General features: G+C 47.8%; 1 protein-coding gene across 2 annotated transcripts in view; it reads left to right on the top strand.

Annotated features, from left to right (window-relative positions):
• LOC144792072 (uncharacterized) overlaps positions 1-25,423 on the top strand; it is a 484,547-nt gene that overhangs the window by 96,974 nt on the left and 362,150 nt on the right. For both annotated transcript variants that reach the window (XM_078666920.1, XM_078666919.1), the window contains exons 8-11: positions 5,256-5,374; positions 8,759-8,862; positions 9,640-9,741; positions 11,179-11,289. In XM_078666920.1, the coding sequence (XP_078523046.1) occupies positions 5,256-5,374; positions 8,759-8,862; positions 9,640-9,741; positions 11,179-11,289 (436 nt within the window). The remainder of the gene's footprint in view (positions 1-5,255; positions 5,375-8,758; positions 8,863-9,639; positions 9,742-11,178; positions 11,290-25,423) is intronic.

Genomic DNA, 25,423 nt, shown 5'->3' with positions numbered 1-25,423 from the left:
GACGGTAGGAAGAGCATTCTGCAGGTGGTTTGCCCGGCTTGGAGATGGCTACTATTGGTGCCGCCCTTTGATCCGGTGGAAGTGTACCCCTCTCCAGGCATTCCTTATACATTCCCAGTAGATGTGTACTGAGGGTTTCAGGCATCGCCTGGTACCATTCCACTGGTATTCCATTGGGTCCCGTTGCCTTTCCCGGATTTAAGGCGCTGATCGCCAGTTGTATTTCGTCAGAGGTGATGTCTGCTTCCAACTCTGTTGACATTTCCGGGGTCAGTGTACTAACCTCGATTGGAGCTAACACTGCTCTGGCCATCTCAGGCGTCACTGTACTCTCAGGGGTGTATACCCGTTCGAAGTGGTCCGCGAACAGTTCCACAATGTGCCCTGGGTTGGTGTGTATCTCTCCCTGGTCATCCTTCAATCTTTGGAATCCCCTTGAATTCCCTTCTCGTTTGTCGAGCCATGCCAACATTCTCCCCGCCTTGTCACCCACCTCCTATATCCTGTTCTGAGTATCAGTTAAGCTGTTCTTGACGTGTAAGCGTATGTGGTCACTATATAACTGTTGTTGTAAGTTAAGTGCGTGTAATGTGGATGGAGTGGGAAGCCGTTCATGAGTTGTAGTCAAGTCCTGCAAGGTTAGTTCCAGGTCAGCTAGTTCCCGGGATCGTTCTCTCTTGTACCCCGTGATGGTGTTTATAGCTTGCCCCCGTAGAACCGTTTTATAAGCCTCCCAAAGGACCTCTGCAGAGCCTACAGAGTGGACATTCTCAGTGAAGTATTGTGTCGTCGTCTTCTTAAGAGCCTTGCGAATCAGGGGCAGTTTGAGGTAGGCAGGTCGTATGGGGTATATGCGCCTACGGGGCGGTGTCTGGGAGGAAAGTGTGAGAGTCAGTGGGGAGTGATCTGAAATCCCCCGGGGGTGAATCATCACCGCATCTATATAATGGAGTCCCTCCCCTAGGGTTAGGAAGTGGTCGATCCTAGACAGACTTCCATGCACTGCTGAGTGGAAAGTGTATGTCTGTTCCGTGGGGTGAAGGTGCCTCCAAATATCTACCAGGCCCATGGCTGTTAGGAATTGTTGGAGACGGGGGACCCCTCCCCTGGAAACTGGTGTCGGGAACCTGTCGAGTTGTGTATCCATGATTGCATTAAAATCCCCTCCGAGGATGACCTCCCCCTCTGGGAGAGATAGGATAAAATCACCCAGTTTAGGGAGTTGTACCGAGTGTAGTGCCGGTGGGATGTATACCGAAACCAGACTGAGTCTCCCCTCCCACTGCCCCTGTAGTGCTGCAAAGCAGCCTTGATCATCAGTTTTGGTTTGTAGGGGGATAAACCGCGTGTTTTTTTTCATCAGGATTCCGGTCCCCCTGGAGCCGGACGTGAATGCCGAGTGGACCATCATTTTGTACCCCCTCCTATCCATGGCCTTGATAGCCCCCCCTGTTAAGTGAGTTTCTTGCAGGAGCACTATGGTGGGTTTTTGTCTCTTAATCGCGGTTAGGACTAGTCCCCGCTTCACCTTGTCTCCTAGCCCTCTCACGTTCCACGTCATTAGACGCAGGGTGGGACACCCTCTCTCGGTGTCCGCAGTCCCCCCGCCATGCATTGGAAAGTCAGCCATTCGGGACTATGGGTACCATGGGGTGTCGGCGGGTAGAAGTAGCATTGGCAATGGGCGTATAAACATTTAGGGGGATGGTGGACTTCCCCATTGAGGCAGTGTTCCCCTTCACTCTTTTCCCCTTCGGGTTGACTCAGATAGGAGCCTGACATTATTCCGTGACCTAACATACAAATTCCTAACTACAAAAAAACAACAACCCATCCCCCTTCCCCCCCTTCCTGCATCCATGCCTAACGGACTTTCAACTGCCCGCCCCCCCAACTGAGCAGAGTGCTTCTCCCTTCCCATAAACAGTGTACTTGCGTGTAAGGGGGAGAGTGTCCACCCGAGCAGGCGGCAACCCTGCGAGCTTTCGGTGCAACCATGCCAGAGTCCATGTACAGCTTTTGAACTTGGAAGTCAATGATCGGCGATAGTCTTTAGTACAGATCCCGGGGTAGGAATCATCCCTTCCCATCTGCTTCGGCGAGGCCGCGGGACGGAGAGCGCTCCGCTTCCTCCACTCGGCCGGAAGTTTGTGAGCCATGTCTACTGCCTCCATTACGATCACGATCCGGTCTGTGAGTTCTGCGCTGCCGGCCTACAGTGTGCCATCCCTCCAGCCAGTCTCGGGCCGCCTCTGGGGAGTCAAAGAGCCACACTTTTCTGTCCGCTACTACTCTCAGCCTCGCCGGGAAAATCATCGAGTAGGGCAGTTCCTTCTCCCTTAACGTTGTTTTCACTTCCAGGAATGTCCTCCTCTTCCTGGCCACCTCAGCCGTGTAGTCTGGGAAGAACGCAATCCTCGAGTTCTGAATTTGAATGGCCGGTGCCACTCTCGCAGCTTGCAGTATGGCATCGCGGTCTCTAAAGTTGAACAGTCTAGCCAGTATCGGCCGAGGCGGGCCTCCCGTCTTAGGTTTTCCTCCCGGGATTCGGTGCGCCCTTTCAACTGAGAAGAAGTTCGAGAGTCCCTTGGGCTGGAGTCGGTTTTTGATCATGTCCTCCACATAGAGGTCCATTGCCCCCGTGTCTTCCGATTCCGGCACACCCAAAATTCGGACATTGTTGCGCCTGGAGCGGCCTTCCTGGTCATCCAGCTTGTTTTTGAGCAGTTTATCGGCTTGCAGGCGCTCCATTGCCGTTTGAAGTTCGGACACATCCTCGACCAGAGATTTAGTAACAACTTCGACCTGTTGGACCCTCTCGTTTATTTTTTGGAGGTCCGCCCGTATTAAGGTGACTTCAGTGGCCGTGGCGCCCACCGTCGCTTGCACCTGGGCCAATGCCGCCAGGACATCCTCAAGTGTGGCCTTTTTGGCCCCCTCGACCTCCGCCATTTTCCCGGTGTTTTTGCGTTGTTCCTGGGCCGGCGTCTGTTTGTCATACGCAAATTTGTCCAACTTGGCCTGGGTAGAGCTGTTCCTGGGGCCCCTGTGGGTCATGACGTGGTTTTTAGCAGTGCTGCCAGATGTCACAGTTTGCCAGCGGTCGGGTCGTCCGTGCGTCGTCCGGCCGTCTGCAGCGCTAAGGCGCGTGGGTAGGCGCTCAGTGAGAGAGAGTAGTGTCTTCTGTAAGTTGCCGGTGGGTGAGTGGTTCCGTAAATCCCACCTGCAGTATGGTTCCAGAATCTAAATTAGGCTGTGCGACCCCCCCTCCAGTAGCGCCGCCGAATCGGGCCGTCTGCCGTGTCCTCGCCCCTGTATTGGGCCCGTTGAAGGGATCAGTGGTGTTGTGCGTGACGTCACCGGCGCTGGGTCACGGGTCCCTTCGGTATACAAGTCACCGGGGCATTCCCGGCTTCACACCGCGCCTCCCCAGCGGATGGCCTCACTTGTGCTTGATGGAGCCCCAGAAGGGAGTCCTCTAGGAACCGCTCTCCCCGGCTGGTGGTGACTGCTACTCCACGTGGATGGCCGCCACTGGGAGTCCGGATGCTTCACTCGCGCCGTGGGTAAAATGGCGGCTCCGCATCTGCAGTCCGCCGCTCTGTACGCGCCCCTTGCCGGAGCTTGCGGGTCCATAGGGCTCTGAAAGGTGTCGCAGGACTGTTTCCGTGTGTTCGGGTCTTGGAGGTGAGTTCTGCTAATTGTCTGGGCACCGCCTCCGACGGGCCGGTACTTCCTGCCACTCGCCACCGCCACTAGGGCAGTTCCGGTCGGCTATCGTTGTGCCGCAGCTCCGCTGCTTTCAAACTGATGTTAGGCCTGGCTCCCCACCGGCATCCGTCCGGTGCTTCGATGGTCGTTCGGGCCGTCGCCGACCCCAAAGTTGCTATGCTGGTTGCTGTACGGACTCCAGGTCCGGCACGCCCCACAAAGCCGGTAAATTACAGGATAATTAGTGCGGATTGTCGCGTGAAGCCGCCTTGGCTCGGGAGCCTCTCTAGGTTGCGGCCGCCATCGTAGGCTGCTAGCCAAGCCCCCCCGGACATTTTTAATTGTTTTCCTGCCCACTCCTGATGATTTGCCTCACAATTTGACATTGCTAAACCTTTTTAGAACTTTGCTATTGTCGGGGCTACTAGGATTGTACAGCAGAGGTAGCTAAATTATGAGGCAAGGTAATCCAAATAATGCGGCAAAAAAATCAAATAATGGGACACATTTTTAGCTTTCATCCACATCACTCCAGGGCATATTAACGAATATTTATTTCTCAATCTTAAAGAGTGCGACTCTATCAGGGAGGTGTTCGCACAGTATGTCAAAACAGCATGGGGTTGTGTGGCAGTCCCTTGCAATGAAGCCATCATTTGGTAAGATGGCGCAGGAATAACCAGGACATCAGTGAGGGAGAAAAGGCCCCTTTATTAGCAGAGGTCTGAAGCTAGCTCTCCACAACATTCTATTGTAACTGGTAACTCCATTGCACTAATACATCAAACTTACCAACTGCCGACCTCCCTTAAACCACCTTCCGTTAGCAAACTCCCAAGCAAGCCAGCACCTTTTCTACTACAACACATACTTCGCCACTCCACCAACCATCCAAAACCCAAGTCATCTGTAGTCTGACATGTGCCACCCCTTCTCCCTAAAGACTCTTTTGCTGCCCCTTTGATGTCCCTGCCTGCAGACTCTCCTCCACCTTTTCCCTGTTTCTAGCAGCAGGTGTCTGCCCTGTGACACCCCAGCCTTTGTGGACAAGAGTATCTCCCCTTCCTTTTTTGGCATTCTTTGAACCCTGTTCTATGCAGTCAGCGTGTAAGGATGCATAATTATGCTTACAAATTGCTACGGTTTTACCAGGCAGGTCTGGCTCTGCACCATGCTCTGGCTGCCTTATTTTACTTGAACAGATACCAATGAGCTAGGGCTACATTGAGACAGAACTCAAATTATGACTTTTTGACAGACTCAATGTAAGTCTCCTTGGTTTCTAGATAGCAAACCCCTGCCGACTGTATCCTCATACCAGGAAGCAAAGTACATTGGAAATTGAGCACATTATCATTGACTCCATTTCGATGCAAAGATGAAATACACCAACCCCCCTTTCTCTCTTTCTCTTTCCACCTCCCTTCCTTTCTCCCTCATGCTACTTCTCCTTTCGGTGCTTTCTTTCTCTAGATCCTTTTTTCCTGCATCTCTTCCCTTCCCTTCCTTTTGGTGCTGAATTTGGCTCCTTTCCCGGTACACAGGTGGCAGACCCTCCTGTCTGTCGATGATTTGGTGGAGAAGGTGGTTTCGCAGCTACAAGAACTGAAGTTACTGGACAGCACCTACATATTCTACACCTCTGACAACGGCTACCACACTGGTAACTACTCCTGTCAAAAGTCTTTGTGTCTAGCGTCATCGTGATAAAGTTCTTCTAGTCCCCGGCTTTCCTTTCACAAACAACTGTAATCAGATGCCTACATGTAGCTAACTCAAGCAAACCAAACCCAAACTACAAGCCTCAGAATGCATTGATTTTTTAACCAAAGACCATGACTGGAAGGTGGTGTCTCGGTGCCAAGGAGTGATCTGGACAAACTACGAGTCGGGTTGTTGATAATGGGAGATTGCCTCTTTTGGCCAGTTTCTCTTTGTGACCATGGGCTTCTCTGTGCCTTTGCCTAGGCTTTCCTCTGTTCTTGTTTCGATGTTTGAGACATCAGAGAGGAACCTGACTTTTTAAATGCCACCTGTATCTACCACTGTCTTTGTGGCCTTGGGAGGTTTTCTGCACGTCAGTGTTTTTAGCTAATATGGGGACGCTACGAACCTTGCTAAGTAATCTGTTGTCCATAATTCGAAGAGGGTCACAGCAGCTTGAGAGATACCCACATTTTGGGTAAGAATCAAGTAGAAATTGTTACCCCTATCTTGATTAGCTTTCTTCCCATAAGATAGTCCCTAAAAATAAAGGCATTAACAAATATAATTATAATCACTCAACACAATAATATGATCAGTCACTATGCGAAGATAAGTGCATTAGATGCAGCCTTGCACTAGAACGTTGAAAGTAAAGGTAACCAGAATGGTAACAGCGGCGAAGAACAGACCGTAACTGTTTAAACTTCAGATTCTACTAGGTGTAAGGCTAGCGTACCCTGGAAGAAGAGACAACAATCTATGAAAAACTTCCTTCCCTTACCCATAGACCAACTCTCTTTCCTGTATTGTGCCACATGGCTTAATTCAAGTGGAAAACTTGGAATCTTTTTCACTTATATAGTTTCATTCAAATGCATGTTCCCTTCATAATATGTATTTAGACTTTTTGAATAGTGAAAATCTGTTTAAAATTAATGAATGTATGAGTGTCTTACATAACTCCACCGTTTGACCTAAGGGATATTTGTGCAAACAACAGTTTAGAAACCGTTTTTACACATTTATTTTTAAAAGCTCATCCTAATATATCTAACAGTTTGACAACGACCTAGTGTGCAAAAAAAACACCTTTTTTGTTTAGTGTTAATCTATCCACATATTGTTTTGGTGCTCGCACTTAACGGCTACATAGTCCACAATTTGTATTTTTTAAAGTTCAGCTGAATATTTGGGCTATACATTACCAAGAGTTCCTAGTTGTTCTGGTTCTTTTTGAACCAAGTCCATGTGGTGTTTTATGGGTATTAAAACATTGATTTACCCGTTAGCAAATGATTTTTCACATATTTTGTTGTACCTGGCCCAATTTGACATGCGTCAAAGGGTCATCCGTTTACGTTTTTACCCAGGAATGCGCGAACCAGCTTCTTGTAATGACCACAAGATGAATACCTGGTTGCTCAACCAAGTTAGAAGGTCAGTGACCTGGTCACGTAAGGAGTGACAGTTGCCTTGAGTCTAAGAAAACCAATGGGATGTTGTTAAATTATCCCCAGCAGATACTTGGATAACACAGGTCCGTAGATCTTCACATGTTGCTTGGGGTTATCCTGTCATTGGATGCCTTTATGGAAAATTAATCAACTTCACATCCTGCTGTATGCCCCACTTGAGCATTCTGGAAGCAAGCAGAGCCAGACGTGTTGGGGTCCCAAACATGTTAAATACCTACGGAATTACGTTTTAAAGTTTTGAGGGTAGTGTGAAATTCACCAGGGGGTCCCCTTGTGTCAGTGTCTGTCAAAGAATCAGGCAAGAAGATAACCCTCAAAAGGATCCCTTCCCGCTTCCATGTTCTGAATGCTTTAAGCCTAGACATGATTATAAACTCTTGAATGTAGCATACGCTATAAAATACAGCAGAACAGAAGGTATGTATTCGACCCGAAGACAAAAACACGAAAGGCTTCTACAACGACCTCATCCTTATATATTTGACAGTCGAAAGGACCTATTAGATAGAAAAAATTACTTTGTTGTTTAATGTTAACCTATCCACAAATTGTTTTGGTGTACCCACTTATGGCTGTGTACTATACAATTAAGCATTGTGTTTCAAAAGTTCAGCAAAATATTAGTCTGTGGTATAATATGAGTATTACATAATTGAAATATCCTTCAGCAAACGACTTTCACGTAGTTTGTTGTACCTGGCGTCACCTTTCTGAAATTGTGTATTTACCTGTTTTGCCCATGATACTCTGACATAGAACCATTTTTATGAATTAGGCGAGGCAGCTGTAAACACCAGTCTCTCCCTAGAAATACATACCATAGCCTAAATCTAAAATAAATAAGTAAACTTGCTTTTGAACACCTCAACATAACCATGACACCAACCTCTGCCTCATGGTCCCAGCTGGTGTTATCGTCAATATATAGTGCTGCTGAGATGTAAATTAGAAAGAAGAGGAACATTTTAAAAACAGGTTGCGTCAGGCTGGCATAGGAGCTGAAGAATTGTGAATACAGCAACAATGCGGTCTCCTTTTGGATTAGCATCTTACAAGGCTATGAGCAAGGAAGTGCTAGCTACAAAAGACGTATATGAAAGTCTCAAACGTATGTGACGGGTTTGGAGGGAAGCAGAGATGTGGTCGACTTCTAGGCGTAGTATATTTGCAAGAATAAAGACCTGTGATCGTGGTTGCAAAGGAAGCCACCAAGGCTGCTTCGGAACAATAACTTTGATGTACAGCAATCTTCTATTTCCACAACCTCCCTCGAGATATGGGTTATAGTTAATATTGGCCGCTTGGTACATCTGGCAAATGTGGTCCTTCACAAAACTCTCAGAAATATGTTGCTTCTGATTTACAAACAAATGTAGCAATCAGGGACTGTGAATCTTATGTATTTGTAGTTCTAGTAAGCGAGCATGTAATTGTAGTTCTAGTAAGCGAGCATGTATTTGTAGTTCCAGTAAGCAAGATGGCAGTGCTGCATGGTGGCTGAATGACAGATCCCTAACTTTGTGTTCAACCTTTGGTGGATTCACTCTTTCACCCTGTTCCTTCATCTGACTCTGGCTCTATGCTAGATATATTGAGACTACCCACAGGCTCTGATGCACAGAATCCTCACTCTGGGTCACTATAGTCCTCCCAGTCTGCTGCTGATATGTGTGTTACTCTGGAAATATTGCTTTTTTTTTAATACGTAAAACACAGTATGCTACAATACCTTAGATAAATCACTTTGGGTCTTAGCCTGTCACTACTGCTTTAAATGTCATGACTCCTTTTATTCTCAGTGCTACACTTCTCTCCTCTCTATCCCTGTCCTCATATTTACTCTGTTCCCTACTTTCCTCTCACAGGTCAGTTCTCTCTGCCCATTGACAAGCGTCAAATGTATGACTTCGACCTGCGAGTGCCCCTGCTGGTCCGGGGCCCGGGAATCAAACCCAACCAGACCAAGATGGTGAGTAAATCCTGAGGCCAGAGTGGTACCCTTCAGTACCACCATCTCGTCCACCCTGCCACGGGCGAACTGAATCTCCCTCTTCCCACACAATTTGAACCCTAGTGTACAGCCTTCCTTCTCTCTCTGAGGTCAGGAACTGGCTTTACAATGAATCACGGCTTCCTCTGCTCTTCTGACCTCTATTCTGTTGTCCCACCACACTCTGAGCTCTAGAACCGACCTCTATATTGCCCTCCTATGTAACACGGCACTCCAGACCACACCTACATTCTGACTCCCACCCTCCTCTACCCCAAGTTGGGGTGACCTTTGGCCTATAGCAGCTGGTTGCACTGACTCCAGTTCCACTTTCTTCCCGAGTCATTTAAGCTTTAGAGAAGCATTTGAACTGCACAGCACCTCATCGTGCTTTTCAGTGTGCAAGGAGCAAAGCTATATAATCCATTTAGTGCAATGTCCTAGTGAAAAGCTAGTGATGTAGCAGGCTTCTCTCACTGAGTCCAAAACTGCACCTCTCTTCCTATCAGTGCAGAAATTGTTTTGTTGTGCACAGAACCTTTCTATGACAAGATTGCCACTTTATCACTGAATTCTAAACCACGCTCACAAAGTAATGAATGTCCGTAAGTATGCAGCCGCTGTACCCAAGTACTGAGCCTGTCTTACAGAGCAATGAACCGGTTACACACATTTGAATAAGGTGCCCACTTATACCTTTGGGCCTCAGAGCTTAACTTCTCTTCTTTTATTTTCCTGCACCAAATCATCTCCCAGGAGCCGGTTCTCAACATTGATCTGGCAACCACTTTCCTGGACATCGCAGGAATCAACATTTCTGAGACAACCATGGACGGACAGTCACTCCTTCCCTTGTTGGTAAGTAACCTCGTTAGAGAATCAATCAATCAATCAATCATGCGATTTGTATAGCGCACTACTCACCCGGGAGGGTCTCAAGGCGCTTGGGGGGAGGGGTATGCTACTGCTCGAACAGCCAGGTCTTGAGTTGTTTCCTGAAGGCGAGATGGTCCTGGGTCAGCCGAAGGTGGATGGGGAGGGAGTTCCAAGTCTTGGCAGCCAGGTAAGAGAAGGATCTTCCTCCGGCGGTGGCTCTTCGGATGCGTGGTACGGCTGCGAGGGCGAGGCTGGTGGACCGTAGCTGGCGGGTGGGCGTGTAGAAGGTCAGGCGGTCGTTGAGGTACTTGGGGCCCAGGTCGTGGAGAGACTTGTGTGCGTGGGTGAGGAGCCGGAACGTGATCCTCTTGTCGACGGGGAGCCAGTGCAGGTTCCTCAGGTGGCTGGAGATGTGGCTGCGTCGGGGGACATCCAGGATGAGTCGAGCGGAGGCGTTCTGCATGCGCTGGAGTCTTTTCTGTAGCTTGGCTGTGGTTCCGGCGTAGAGGGCGTTTCCGTAGTCCAGTCGGCTGGTGACGAGTGCCTGGGTGACAGTCTTCCTGGTCTCGGTCGGGATCCAGCGGAAGATCTTGCGAAGCATACGCAGGGTGTTGAAGCACGATGAGGAGACGGCGTTGACTTGTCTGGTCATCGAGAGGGAGGGGTCCAGGATGAAGCCCAGGTTGCGTGCGTGGTCGGTTGGCTTGGGTGCGGTGCCCAGGGCTGGGGGCCACCAGGAGTCGTCCCAGGCGGAGGGCGAAGATCCCAGGATGAGGACTTCCGTCTTGTCAGAGTTCAGTTTCAGGCGGCTGTCCTTCATCCACTCGGCGACGTCTTTCATCCCTTCGTGTAGGCAGGTTCTGGCGGTGTCGGGGTCTCTGGTGAGGGAGCGGATCAGCTGGGTGTTGTCGGCGTAAGAGATGATGTTGAGGTTGTGCTGGCGTGCTGAACTGTCCATTATTATACCTGTTGAATGCCGAATGAGACACTCATGAGAGAAAATGCTATGACGGGGTGTTGGGGTGTGTCTACACATTTGTAGGAACATTATGGAATGGTGTTAGAGCACAGCTGGAAATGGTATAGCAAATGGAGTAAGAGCGTTTGTAGTGAGTGATCATGAGAGTGGCGTAGGGGCGCTGGCTGTGAAGGAGCGATAGGGAATAGGGTAGGAACATTAACTGTGCAGATGCTATAGAAAATGCTGTAAAGGTTCTGTGGGCGAGCTTTAGAGAATAGTCGTGGAACACTATGGCGAGTTGTTGGGAATGGTGTAGAGGTTTTCGCTGTTGCAAATGACATAGGGAAAGGTGTAGACTACTCGCTTTGAGCCACCATGGTGTATGCTACTCTCTGGGCACTCTCATAGCATTCTTTGCCTAATCCAGCCAATGTACTCCCGTGCTTGATGTGTTTTAGATGAGCCCTACATCGAATGGGACCTGGCGATCAGATTTCCTCGTGGAGTACACAGGAGAGGGAAGCTCTGATGCAGACCCATCCTGCCCAAGTTTGGGCCCAGGAGTATCTGTGAGTATTACCTCCTTGAATGAGCTTTTGATTTTTATGCACCAAACTGTTTTTCAGCTTTTATATTTATACAAGGCACATGTTATTTTCAAAGATAAATTGTATTAATCCGAGTATGTAATGCAGAACGGTGAAATATTGACTACAAAAGGATTATACAGTCTCTTGGAAGGAGATGGCCCATCAGCCATTGGGAGGAGGCGCTGCACCTGCCCTCCTTCAGGAATTCCTGGCCAATATCTTTGTCCCTAGTAATGGAAGATATTGCAGTAATATTAAATAATGGCTATCAACAATTTGGCAGGACACATCAGAGTAAAAATGTCTGACTTTATGTAATACTTGGAGCTATTTATTCTTTGTATTTATTTTATTTATTATAGTAATTTTATCTAAAGCGATGTATAATATACGAAAACTGTACAACAGAATGCACAAAGGTACAACAGTTACAGTAATATGTTCACAGTTGTTTAGAAGATGCAAGCAGTTGTGGCTACAGCTGTTTTTCTTTTTTAATATATATAAGTTGGTGAGGTTCTAATATCACACAGAAGTTCATTTCACACCTTAGACAACACAACTAGAACAAAAGAAAGAAAGTGAGGTAGGCACCAGCATGCTGCACAACAGGTAAAAACAAAGTGTTTGCGAGAGAGTGAAACGAGAAACGAATGACCACAGGTAAGGATCGGGTGAAGAATGAATACATTTAAAGGTAAGGCAGAGAAAATGAATCCGTAATTGAAGGCATACGGGAAGTCATCGAAGCTGAGCAAGACACAGGAAAAATGTGTGCAGCATAGTGAAGAGAGCAGAGAAGACGTCACGATCGCCTGAGTTTTTGTTGGTCTGAGGTGGAGTCGAGATATATTTAGTGAGACCAACATAAAAGGAAGAACAATAGTTAAGAGAAGAATGAACTGGTTGGACTGAGCAATTTAAAAAGAGGAAAAAGAAAGAAAATATCGAATTCTGTGTATATTGTACAAATGAAAGAGGCACGTTTTGAAAACGGAAGTAATTTGGTTTGAAAAGTTAGGTCGAGAATCAAACTCAAAAACTACATTATCAGCAGAGGAAAAATGACAAATCAGTAGGTTGAAACGATTTGAAGAAGAAAAAGTGATGTGACAAGAAATCAGAGTCTGAAGGAGGTAGAGAACGATGAAAAGTAGAGAAAGATGTATTAGTCCTACTAATAGAAATGTAATTCCATCATGAAGATATGTTAATAAAATACAAATAGTATAGAGTAAAACGAGTAAAGATCCTAAAACTAATTTCTAAGGAACACCAAAGTGAATAAGATAAGATGCAGACAAAGAATTGGTGTTGTCCCAGGTTAGAGTTCAGGGTGGATCTAGGATCTCGGTTTATTTCTGTTTTGTCTTGCCCTTTGCCTCATGGTGATGGTTAGAATAGGGTTGTTTGGCTGAAAGTCTTTCCAGGATTATTTATTGTGTACCCGAGTAAGTTATACTTCTAGAAGGAGTGTGCGGGTCAGTTGTTTGCTCATGGGGATGGTTTTGATTAGTTTCAAATTTTGGGAGAGTGAAGATCACAATAGACCTTTGTGATGATCAATTCTACGCAAGTCTATCTTATTTAGTGGGGCATCTAATGTTCTATTTGGGCAGTTTTACATTTGTGGTGAGTGTTTAGGTGGCCATTTTTTAAAGTTATGAAGCAACCTTAAAACAGGTGGGATATTTTCTCAGTAGATGGTCTGCCGTAGGGCTGAGGTTAAGATTGATCATGTCCAAAGTACTAGCTGTTTGGTCATTTGCACTAACAAATAGGTGATGTCCGGTAAAGTGGCCAGTATTTAGTTTCCGTTTATGTTGGATCGACTGCAGTCTGAGATCTGAGGCCAGCGGGGGGACTGCAGGGGTAAAGTTAAGTTTGTATTGGTCATCAAAGTAAGATGAGAGTTCATTTTAGATTGAGTATAGCATGTTCGCCAGAATGTCGTGCATTTGTTTCCCTCCAGCGCTATAAAAAGAGGGGCTCTAACAAGCTCATACCGCCAGCATTAAATCTTCCATTTTGATTGCAGGCACTTGTGCCTCTTGAATCAATGAAATTCTGTCCCTCTCTTCATAAAGGCTTTGCACGTTGTCACATAGGAATAGGGTGGTCATGTGGCTGTGGCTTTCAGTCCTTCATAAGGCCGCCTCAGTTATTGATGCGAGTCAACAGATTATTTACCATACTACTTTCCAACTTCTGAGGTCCAATAGATCCTGCACACTTGGTGGGGAGGGGGGTAGAAATATTCACAAACACATCTAAGTTCGGGAAGTAGTGCCAAAGGACTACTCTTTAAAGAACTATTACACACCATTGCGAATCGGTCATGAAACACCCAACTCCTTGCTAGTAAGAGTGCAGAGAGTACCTTCTTTAGAATTAGCACTACTTATATTTGAATATTCCCATTTTATTCCAATTTTAGATGTTTTGATGCCAGTTCCCAAAAGCATGTAAAAGTACTTAAAAGAGTACTACTGGAGTACGGTTTTATGTACTTTTACATGCCTATCCGAATTCAGCCCTGAAGTACTTATGAAGAGCCTTTCAAGAACACATAGAGCTTACTTATAATGTTAGCCATTAAGACAGACTCTTTGTAAGTAGTTGAGGTACTTCTATCTGTGACCAGGGTTATAAGACACTGGCACACACCGGGTTGCCTATTACAGTTTGATTTGTCTTTCGGTAAAAGGGGCTCCTTGTAAGGGCTTCCATGACATTGTAGACCAAGGCAGCTTTAGTGGTTTTTAACTTCACATCCATATAGACATTGTCAATGGGCTGTTCACCATTTTCTTCATGTTTCTGCTGCTGGGATATAGCAGGATGCTCCTCATGACGTGTTCAGGTTGCATATGACTAGTGTGGACCTATATGTGAGTTCTAGGGCCTGATCGCTCTTTTGTGCTTTTATTTTTTTAAGTCATGATCTGGACCGATGCTCAAATTCGTACTCCACTCTTGCCAATCTCATTTGTGGATGAGTGTGGCTCTGAAACAGAAGCATGGAACCTACCAGTATGGAAAAGTTAACCCTATGAATCTTGCCTTGGTACTCATTAGTTCCCCTTGCCCATGCCATGCTCTCACCAACTACATTGGCTTTCTATAGCGATCTTGCACCTTTGGTTTGGGTGGAAGTTAACACTGGGGATCTGGAAGCTGTAAAACGTGTGCTCATTCACACAGATGAGGCAGTAGGCGTGTCCGAGCTTCAGTATTTCTAAGACACATTTATGCTGTGCAAGTTTCAGCCCAATAAGGGGGACTCGCTCGTGATTATTTAGGACATGAAGTTACCAGTCCAAGAGTCTCCATCATGAAAAACATGGAAATAGTTCAGACTGCTGGAAAATTCTTCTATGGTCACAAAAGAGGATCTTACCTTTCATCCTTTTATATGACAGATGTATGCAGTAATAGGCTGATCCTGTTCCTTTCTTAAAGGAACATCCAGTACAAAACACAGTTCTCTTCACCTAGCCCGTCAAGATAACAATCCCCATCAATAGGTGCTCTGGAATGTTGCTTTGCGTGATGATGGCTGCTTGGATGTTGAGATGTTTTATGAGGTTATTCACTGGTTGACCCCCTTAAAAACTTTCATCTCATGTTTACATCTGACATAGACATGGGCACACAACTAAAGCTTGGACTTGAGTTGTTAACAAGCCTGGGTTTAAAGTGATCCTTAAGTTATCATACAGACAGATATGTTTCAGTGGGGTAGAGTGTTGGTAATAGTTAGTTGGATAGTGGTTGATGGGTATGTATAATTTCTAATAGAGAAAGCATCTGTACAGTAAGTTGAGTTTTCTTACAGTGTGTGCACGATTAAAAGATTGAGAAACAGGTTAACCTGCTTTTTCGCGATGACCTGTTGGCAATGGGTTCATCAGTCGTGCAGATCGCTTTTTAGATTCCCATTCGCTAGTAGCCTCATCAGTCCAGTATTTTTTTTATTTGCATTCTGAGGCTTGAGGTCCTGGTTTTATAATGTGATCCACAGAACTGCAAATCACAGAATGCAAAGAGAAACCTGGACCAGATGAGATACTCACACATGGAACTACTTGAGAGCTGTGATGGCGTCCGTTTTAACAAGAAGCCAATGATGCTACGGATAAAAACGTCTGATTCTCTCAGTGCCTTTTCTCAGCTGCTGATTGTTTGACCTTTAACAGGACAAGATGATTAAAAGGTCGTTTGAGAACTCCAAGGCCCTTTCTCTGGGTGATGTATGTCAGTGCTTACTGGGCGAGAGCAGCTGATTTTTTTACTTGTATGTAGGACCATATGGCAGTTATGGTGCACTGCTGGCATGTCCATAATGCAAAGGGAGAAAAAAGGGGCCAGAAGCTCTGGAAAGACCTCAAATGTGCATTTGTTTGCTTACGGCCATGTAGCCCTTTGTCAGGTGCTGAGGTATTTCTTAGTGAACAACATATAATTGTTGGAAGGATGTGCATGCAAGACCAACATCTGGTCTCAGTGCTGTTGTATGACTGCCACACAACTAAGTACGCCTGTTGAAACAGGGTCATCCCACAATAACACTTAATATTTAGAGGCGGAATGTAGAACTGTTGCTTCCCATCTGTAAGGCACATTGAGGAAAACCTACCAACCCCTGGTAACTTCACAAAGTAAAGTTAGATTTATCCCAGAGTTCAAGAGAAGTGCATGGTTTAGATTTGATAGTGAAACTGAAACAGCTTCTTTATATAAACAGGCGGATTTCGAGTTTTCACAGGCTACACCCAGTAGCCAACAGACAAGAATAAAGGAGGTGTTGAACCAGGACTGGATGGAGGGCATTGCCTGAGGTCATGCCCTGCTAACCGAGCCAGATGTCCATGGGCCATGCCAGGTGGATTGAGTACAAGGTGTGTCCTCAAGACACGCCCTACAACAAGAGTCCGGAATGTACTGTGCCGGATCTAGGTGCAGGGAATGACCAAAGGCCTCGCCCTTTGACTAGAGCTTGCTGTAGGCATTGGGGACTGGGTTCAGCGTGTTGCAAAAAGCCGCACTGCACCTAGAGCCTGCTTGTCATGGCCAATGGCTATGTCCTGTTTGTACAGGGGACCGGGTGTGGCTGCTACACATGCCCTCCACCTGGAGCCCTTTAGTCACAGATGAAGGTCTTCCGGTCTGGGCTCTGGAGACCGGCACTAGTCATATGGCATGGATGCTTATACTGTAAATGTGTACTGCGGATTATGTGTTTTTCTTATTGGCGCCATCAAGTCAGTTATGTGAGTGAACAGAATACACGTTTTGTGGGTCAAGATATTGTTTTAAGCCAAAACGTTGGAGTGTCTAAACCTGTACTGTTCTGACGAGGTCAGTTGTCACTTCTTTTCTCTTCCACAGCCAAGTGTGAATTTAAAATGTGAACCTGTACTAAGTGAAGGGTGTTGTAGGAATTCCTGTAGCGACAGCGTCCTGGTTACAGGAGTACGGAGATAGTATGCTAGCTACTAGAGTATCTGCATGATAGATCTGGAGTATTGTTTGTTGTGATATGTTGCTGTAGTTAACTTCCGCCCCACAGGCAGTGTATGAAGCAGCAGTATGTAAAGCATCTGATAGGGATTTGCATTTTAAGGTAGAGCGGTATCTTCTTCCTTGTCCTGAGGCTTCCCTGGTGCAATCCTGACATAATGTCTCATTCAAGCTAGCACAACTCGGTCTCTCTCCATCGTTCACTCCGACCTCAGTATTCATTCCTCAACAAACCCGCCAACCTCTAAACCTATACCCGAACTCAACCTTGACTCCTCTATTCCAACTTAATTCCTTAACTCCAGCTCCGTCTGCAGTTCCTGACCACCTCCCCTTAATCAAGCCTAAAACATCTAACTACATCCCAAAATGTAATCTCTAATTCCTAACCACACCACACCCACCAGTCCCTAAGGCCATTCCAACTTTTTGAAGTAAACCTATCCGAACATTAACCCAAGTCCACCCCCTAACCACCCCCACTCCAACATCATCAAACTTCCTGACCCAATTCCCAAACTGTAACTTCACAATATCATCAGCTGAAACTTGAAGACACATTCTAAACACAACCCTTTGGCTCCACCTCCTGTGAGCAGTGCAGCCCATCGCCACCTGCTTTCTTATAACTCCACCACCTACCCCCCTTTACCCTTTTTCATCCGTGTTGCTCTACACTTTACTCCACTCCCCTTTACTTCTTTTAGTCTCTTGCTTTCTCTCTCTTTTTTTCTCTTTCTCTCTCTCTCCCCCCTGTCTCTCCCCCTCTCTCTTTTCCCTGTACATACTACTCTCATCTTTCCCCCACATTTCCTCGCTCCCCCATACTCTTGCTTTCTCCTGGACTGGAGTGTTTCACATGCTGTGTACAAGGATTCCCATAGAACAGCCCCTCTAAACGCATGTCTCTCATTTACTCTCCTATTATAACCCTTAAGTAACCCACTCACTTCTGTCATCTATCTCTTCTACACATTTCACAGATAGAAGACTCCTTCTCTGCATTCATCATCTCTCTTTCAGCCTCCTCAATCCTTTTTCAAATTCTTTTGGTGCCTATTCTAACTTTTACTGGAGTGTGGTGTTCACTTTTTGAGCACGTCCTTCAACCCCTCTCTCAACTCCTTCCTCTCTCGTCACTCTCCAACACTCCTAAACCTCTCCATCCACCAGTCTCCCTGGCCTCCCACCTCATATCAGCCCCTCGTTCCAGAAGTCTCTCCCAGACATATGTGATATCTCCCACAGTAACACCCGTCACTCCCTTCTGTGCGCCCTACCGCTCTCTCACCTCTCTTCTCTCTCTGCTGCAATGCCTCCTAGAAATGTTTAGTGTCTCCTGCAGCTACCTTCATTGCTTTCTTCAGCTCTCTCTCTCACCTCTCTCCGCAGGAGTGTTTCCCAGATTGTGTTTGTGAGGACGCCTGCAATAACACCTACGCCTGTGTCCGAACCATGAGCAGCACCGACCTGCAATACTGTGAATTCAGCGACTTGGAGGTAAGGCAGCCATCTTGAAGAAAACAGAACATGGCGCCACGCCATTACAGCCTGCCCTTTGTGACTTGTCTCCAACTCGGACTGTCACAACCAGTTCTGAGTCAGCCTCAGCCGCTGTCCGTGCAGGTAACAGCGGTGGGGTCGTGTAAAGTTGGATTTCGAGGGACAATGCAGTTGGAAAGTTAATTATTTATTTAATTTTCCCTCTGCATCGTCCCTCGAAATCCCCCCTTAATTGGCCCCACCGCTGTTACCTGCACGGACCGCGGCTGGTCCGCCTCAGTACAACCCCCACAGACCATCTCTTCTTCTTCCTGTAACCAGTGGAAAGCGACCAGCCATAGCCTGGAACTATTGCCTGAATGGCTTCCACCACTACCTCGCAGGGGAATCCATGACCAGTGCTGCCACCCCTTGTGACTGCCGCTGCCAGTCCTCCGGGATTAATGCTCCATGGCAGCCGCTGTCTATTACCAGTGGGCCCAGTGACAGACAAAATGCAGTTACTGCCAGACACCCTTGGACTAGTCATCTCAACCATATATTACAATTTCTTTTTAAGCCCAGTGACCAACCATGAAATGTAGCCATCGCACAATTCCCCAATAGCCATCCTCACCATTCCCCAGCAGCCAACATCAGTGTAGTGCTAGCCTTTCCTCCTCCTTGTGACTATGGTTGCTGGTCCTCGGTGACCATCACGTCCAACCACAAGGGACCACTCCCAAGCAACCACCACACCCGCCCTTGTGTATGCTACCACCCTTAGCTTCAACCACTACCAACCCCATGATAGATTCGGATAGCAGTGACCACTATTTACTGTAGCCAGAGGCATTGAAAAAACTGTCTGTGACCCTCAGACCCCAGTATCCAATAAACACCAGGCCCCAGTTATAATCTGCTGCACTCTAAAGTGACAATTAACCCCTAGCCCTCAGTGACGAGCCTTGAACATCAACCACAGCGACGGTCACTCTCTGGCCAGTGCAGCCTCCTCAAGTGACCATCACATGCGCCAACCAGTTAGCAAGCCCCCCCCTCCCCCCCCCGGCCAGTACAATGGTCCAATGGCCCTAATGACCAATATACTCACCGCTAGTCATTGGCTTCAGTGGCAAATCACCTCCAGCTCTCAGGAATGAGCAGATTACTTCCATTCTAGTAAATAACATGAACACACACATGCATGTGCACACGCATCCCCAACCATGCTCACTTGAGCGCCTCATGCATGGTTAGCAAGTGCTATGTAAATGTTTCCACATCTTGCAGCGCTCCCTGAAGTCCCTGGCTAGCTTCTACCTTGCCCCTCATTCTTGATGTCTTCCAGAGTACAAGCACTGCAAATGACTATCTTTTTTTCTTTCTTGCAGAACTTTGTGGAGGTTTATAACATGACATCTGACTCCCACCAGCTTACAAATATTGTCAGCACCCTGAAGAAGGAGCACCCAGAGCTGCTGCAGGACATGAATCGGCGCCTCATCGAGCTACAGGCCTGTGCGGGAGGGTCCTGCCGAGCGCCTGGGCACCACCGGCCCTTCGCTGCACCCTAGGCCGTCCATGGAGTGGGTGAAATCCGCAAACAGCAAACCGCAGGTCCGGAGCTTGGAAGCCGCTCTCACTCCAAACTGTTCACAGGAATGAATAAACACCATCTCATTTCACAAGCTCTTCCTTTTTCACAGACTGATCTGTTTTATGGTCATCCGTGCGGCTGGGGTGTCTGACCACAGACAAGATGGTGCAACAGGGGGTGCCCTGCCTACCTGCCTTTACTATGCCACTGGTTCAGTTATGTCCATTGATTGGCTGCAGTCCCTCAACAAGTCCTAATAATCAGACCCCCCCAGGATATTGCGGCATAGATTTGCAAATTTAGCGGCACAAATATTGAAATTGAGCGGCATTATTGCGGCACTTTAGTTTACTCATAATCATTCCTTTTCAGTCTTAAATCATTGGAAACTGTTTTAGAAGAGTATTCCAATTTCAAATAGGCATGTTTAAAGTGGCTGAGAGTATTTGTTTGCTATGCTAAGTCCCAAGACATTGCTGGCAGAAACATTTTTCGTATCTCTTAAGCACCTGTGAAGAGATAGCAAGCTGTGTTCTTTTGTTTCCCCTCTGTTGTATTTGCATTTAAGTGAGGTTCCAGGCCAAGTCAAGTCAGGATTCTTGATCAAAAGGAGACGCCTGATCAGTTCTTAATTTGAGCCGGTGGTTTCTGGTGCTCGGCACCGGCACTTAATTAGTTTTCCAGTACTCTGCACAGCACTTAATTTTCAACACTGCAGTTATGACAGTCTGCCACTTGGTGGCGCTACTCATCTAATGTGGAGATGAGCAGAATAACGGCTGTTTATGAATGCAATATACATCAGAAATTACTAATTCCTACCTCCCCAGCCGTTCCTTTATCTTTGGGGACGTGGAATGATCTGAACTTTGGCACTTGTAGGCGAGAGAGATGGTTAGTAGTTGTAGGCAGTGATGGCAGGGGTGATGGGTGGGGCAAGTTGCAGGGGCCTCCTGGTCATGGCACCTATTATTTTACAAACTAAGCACTGCATCTGATGGCCCCTTAACTTGGCTTTCATCTTTGACACGGCTTTAGTTGACAATAAAAAAAAACCTTGCTGCCTGCACTTTGTTTCTGAGACACTGCACTGGAGGAGCTGAAGTGAGGCCTAGTGAAGGCACACTGGATCACTGCATTGGAGACTACAGTTGAGCTGACGAGAGCTGTCACACTTGATCAATGCACTGGAATCTACAGTTGAGCTGAAGAGAGCCCTAGTCTTGGCACACCGGATCATTGCACTTAAGGGGCTGAAGTGAGACCCAGGGAAGGCAGATGAGATTCGCCTGCTCAGTCTTAATGAAGAAAATTATCACAACTGGAAATCTCAACTTTCAGTTAGGAAGAGATTCATGAGTGCTGTTGAGGGGCAGGGTTAGCGAAGCAGAATGAGGGGAGAAATGTTGCCAGTTTAGCTTCAGCTACCACTAAGAGAGGCACAGAAAATTGTAGTCTTCAAGCCTGTATTGCCTGGAAGCACAGACAGCAAAAACAAATAAGGGCTGATGGGCAGTTTCTTAGCATAATGAAGCGCTCGTCTGTCTTTGTTGTTTTTAAAATTGTGCACACAAGTTCCAGAGGATAAAAATACAAATCAGTAATTGGTACAAGTGCCCAATTAAATAAGCCATCCCCTATATAGCACATTATTCAAGGAAAGGGAAATAATAGGAAGGGGAGCAGACAAATGTTTTGATGTATTAAGGTATTAACCCAGGTTGTTTTCCTTATTTAGTATTCTGTATACTGTGCACATTCTTGCATATGGTTTCCCTTCCCATGAATTCACATCTTTTCTTTTATTGCGTGTGAATAACAATGTTCACCTGTTTGTGCTGTCCCTAGAATCACGCCCCCAAACCGAATTTGATTTTCCAACTTTTCTTTATATGTGTATTTTTTAAACTCAGCTTTGTGGAAAGGAAGGGTTTCCATTTTCTAGCATTTTACATAAAATAAGAGGCTCTCTGCAGTGTCAAATGGCCCATCCATCCAGTGTGACTTCTGGTTTCACGGCTCTGTGGGGAAGTCTGACCTTTAACACACAGAGGAGAGGGACATAAACACTACCGAGTAATTTAACACCTTCATTTCTTTGCTGAATTCAGAGCCTCCTCCTCGTCTTATCAAAAGCAGCAGTGTTTTGTTTACATGTAAGGAAGAGGCCAAGGTTCTATTTAAGCACCACGTTCACATTCTGACACAGAAGGGCTTTTTTATGGCTGTAGGGCGGCACAGCACGTAGTGACGTGTGTGCACAGCCAATAAGAAGGCACAATCTTGTGCCTTTCTGCCGGGAGACCTAATTTTGCGGCAAAAATTGTAAATATTGCGGCCATCGGAGCATTGGGGACCATCGGGAGACGGGGAGGGGAAGAACCGACTGGAGACAATATAAGGTGTGATAAAGGCTGCTTTATTGGGAAACAGGTGCATCCTGAAAACATGCCCCATCCTTGGCCTTTGCCGTACAAAACTAGGCCTAACTAAATATACACATACTTGACCAACACACCCACCCCCACCCCTAAACATTTCCCCCGTCAACCACATAAACATAATTACCAAGTACCAAAACGCCTGCCCCAACTGTTTAAACACCTGCCCTATGTACACTCCCTCCCCCTCTATCCAGGACAACTCATTCCTCCTATCCTACCCCCCCCCCCTCTAACTAGGAAAAAGCGCCCTATTAATAACACTTTCCGGCACCTGCTCCCAGCGACATCAACTCCAGCCAACCTAACCAAAGAAAGCACCTGCTCCCAACAAAACCCTTTCCACTACCGAAAAAACCTTCAGGACCCATGAAGGACCCACTTGTCAGGAAAAACCACCCCACTACAAATCCTAAGGGTGGGAGGGCGGGACAACAATTCTCCTGCCCTTCGGCTGCTGGGTCACTGTCCCACGAAATGGTGCACAGTGACCCAAAATGGCCGATCTTATAGCCCCCAGCCCAAAAAGAGCCCAAAAGCAGCCCAAATCCCCCTAACCAGCCCAACCAGCCCAATCTCGCTTCCTGTCCCCTAGCCTATCTCTTCCCCCCACCCTTCCTCCCGGGGCCCCAATTTCCCCGGGGGGGGCGAGCCTCCCTCCGGTCAGCCACCCCCCGCAAAGCCCCATTGGGGCCCATCGGGAGACTGGGAGGGGAAGAACTGACTGGAGACAATATAAGGTGTGATAAAGGTCCTTTATTGGGAAACAGGTGCATCCTGAAAACATACCCCATCCTTGGACTTTGCCGTACAAAACTAGGCCTAACTAAATATACACATACTTGACCAACACACCCACCCCCACCCCTAAACATTTCCCCCGTCAACCACATAAACATAATTACCAAGTACCAAAACGCCTGCCCCAACTGTTTAAACACCTGCCCTATGTACACTCCCTCCCCCTCTATCCAGGACAACTCATTCCTCCTATCCTACCCCCCCCCCTCTAACTAGGAAAAAGCGCCACTCGAAAGCCCCATACGGCTTTCGACCCCCCCCCCCAGGGCCCCTGTACCTTTGGATACCTGCGCACCCCCACCGCCCGATCAACTGCCTCCTTCAGCTGTACAATATAGAGCTCCATCCCATACCTCGATAAATGCACTCCATTTTCCATGAAAAAGTATGTCGCCCCATATCTAAGGTCCGGGTGCTCCATTCTACCCAAACCTTCCTTCTCACAAAAGGCCCGCATCTCCCTGTTAATCTTCCTCCGAGTCCTGTCTATGGCCCCTGGCCTCTCTGCCCCCCTCCAGCACCTCCTGGGAATGAATTCGGACCAAATAACGTAACATCCCACCCACATACTCTTGATCTCCAGCAAATCCCTCTTCATTTGTTTCACTAGTGCCAGCCCCTTACACTGTACCAAATCGTTTTCACCCAAATGGATGACAACCACATCCGGACGAACCCCCCCGCCCGCACAACATTGTTCAAATCCGGCACCAACTCGTGCCAACGCATGCCCCCTTTACCCCTCCAATGACACCTAAACAACTGCACGTCCAATTCAAAAATTGAGGGTCCTGTGTTTCTCCCATTCGGCCCTCTCTGCTCTCTTAGCAAAGGAATGTCCCACCACGTATATGCTCATCGCTGTCGCAGTAGGCCCCGCCACCGCACCTGCAAAGATACATATGTCAGCAACAGGCCTAACATGTCCAGTCTTTTCCGCACCTACCCCCGCATCCTGACGTATGTCTTATAGCAATCCGATTTCCAGCGTCCCAGCCTCTTAATGTCCTCCTTCCCCCAACCCTTACGCGCCGCCTCCGTCGCCGCCCCGATGCGAAAGGAATGCGTCCCGAATGCCTTCGGATCCTCACCCATAGACCGTAGGGCGTGCCGCAGGACCCACAGCAACTGGGCAGCCGCCACCCGACCGACCTCTCTCCTGCCAAAGACCTCCTCACCCTTCTGCACCTGTCCGTCTGCCAGCCGCCTTCCCCATGCCGCCGGACACACCGCCTCCGATCCCCCAGGACCCAAAACCACCTAAGTACCCTCCCCACGCTGATCTGTCTTTGACCGTCGCAGCCGCACCGCCACCTCCCGGCCACGCAACTCCACCTCCCCCCATGTCACACCCGGACGTCCTTTCAATCCCACCAGCTCAGACACTCAGAAGGCTCCAAAAAACATCCACGACATCAGTGTGGAGAACAACACCGTCTCCCTCTGGTCCCTGCACACCGCCAGTAAGCGTCGCACTACGACCACCAACATCGCCTCCGTAATTGGCCGTCTCTGCCGCACCCTTGCCCTCTTTTCCCGCTCCCAACCCTCCAGCAGGCGCCCCCCCAACTCTCCCGCCGAAGGTGCATAACCCCACCAGAGCTTGCCCATGAAGGCCACCCCCGCCAATTTTCCCGCAATCGTCACTCTTGCCAGCCCTTTGTCCATCAGACTAAGCATGAACTGCACCACCTGCTCTTCCCGACGCCACTTGCCGCGCTGCCTTACCGCTCCAAAATGTAGGAACTCCAGCCAAGCCTGTTCATAATTCTTCCACGTGGACGCGGCCAGGGACGACTTCACCAACTGAACGACCCGCGCTCTCCCACCAACCAAAGCTCCTCCGGCACCTGTGTCTTGACCGCCGCCGCCTCCTTGGCTAGCCCATGGAACCTCTGCCACTGTGAACAAGACAAAGCATCCGCAATGTCATTGTCCACTCCAGGCACATGTTGCCCCTGGAACAAAATATCATGTTTCAAACACTTCAAGACGAAAATGCGCATCAACTTCAGCACCTGCTGCTCCCTTGCGGACTGCCGATTCACCACCTGCACCACCGACCTATTGTCCACCCTGAACAAAACACGCTTGTGCGCCAACTCTTGCGCCCACACTGTCACAGCCACCACCAAAGGGAACAGCTCCAGGAATGCGATGCTCCTGCCCCCCGCCTGCCAGTGATCCGGCCATTGCTCCGCACACCATCTGCCTGCCCAGTACAGACCAAAACCTCCGACCCCCGCCGCGTCCGACGACATCGTGA

Source organism: Lissotriton helveticus, chromosome 11, assembly GCF_964261635.1.
Source record: "Lissotriton helveticus chromosome 11, aLisHel1.1, whole genome shotgun sequence".
In the NCBI taxonomy this organism is placed as follows: Eukaryota; Metazoa; Chordata; class Amphibia; order Caudata; family Salamandridae; genus Lissotriton; species Lissotriton helveticus.
The sequence above is the reverse complement of the archived record's forward strand: the minus strand, read 5'-3'. Positions and strand labels throughout refer to the sequence as shown.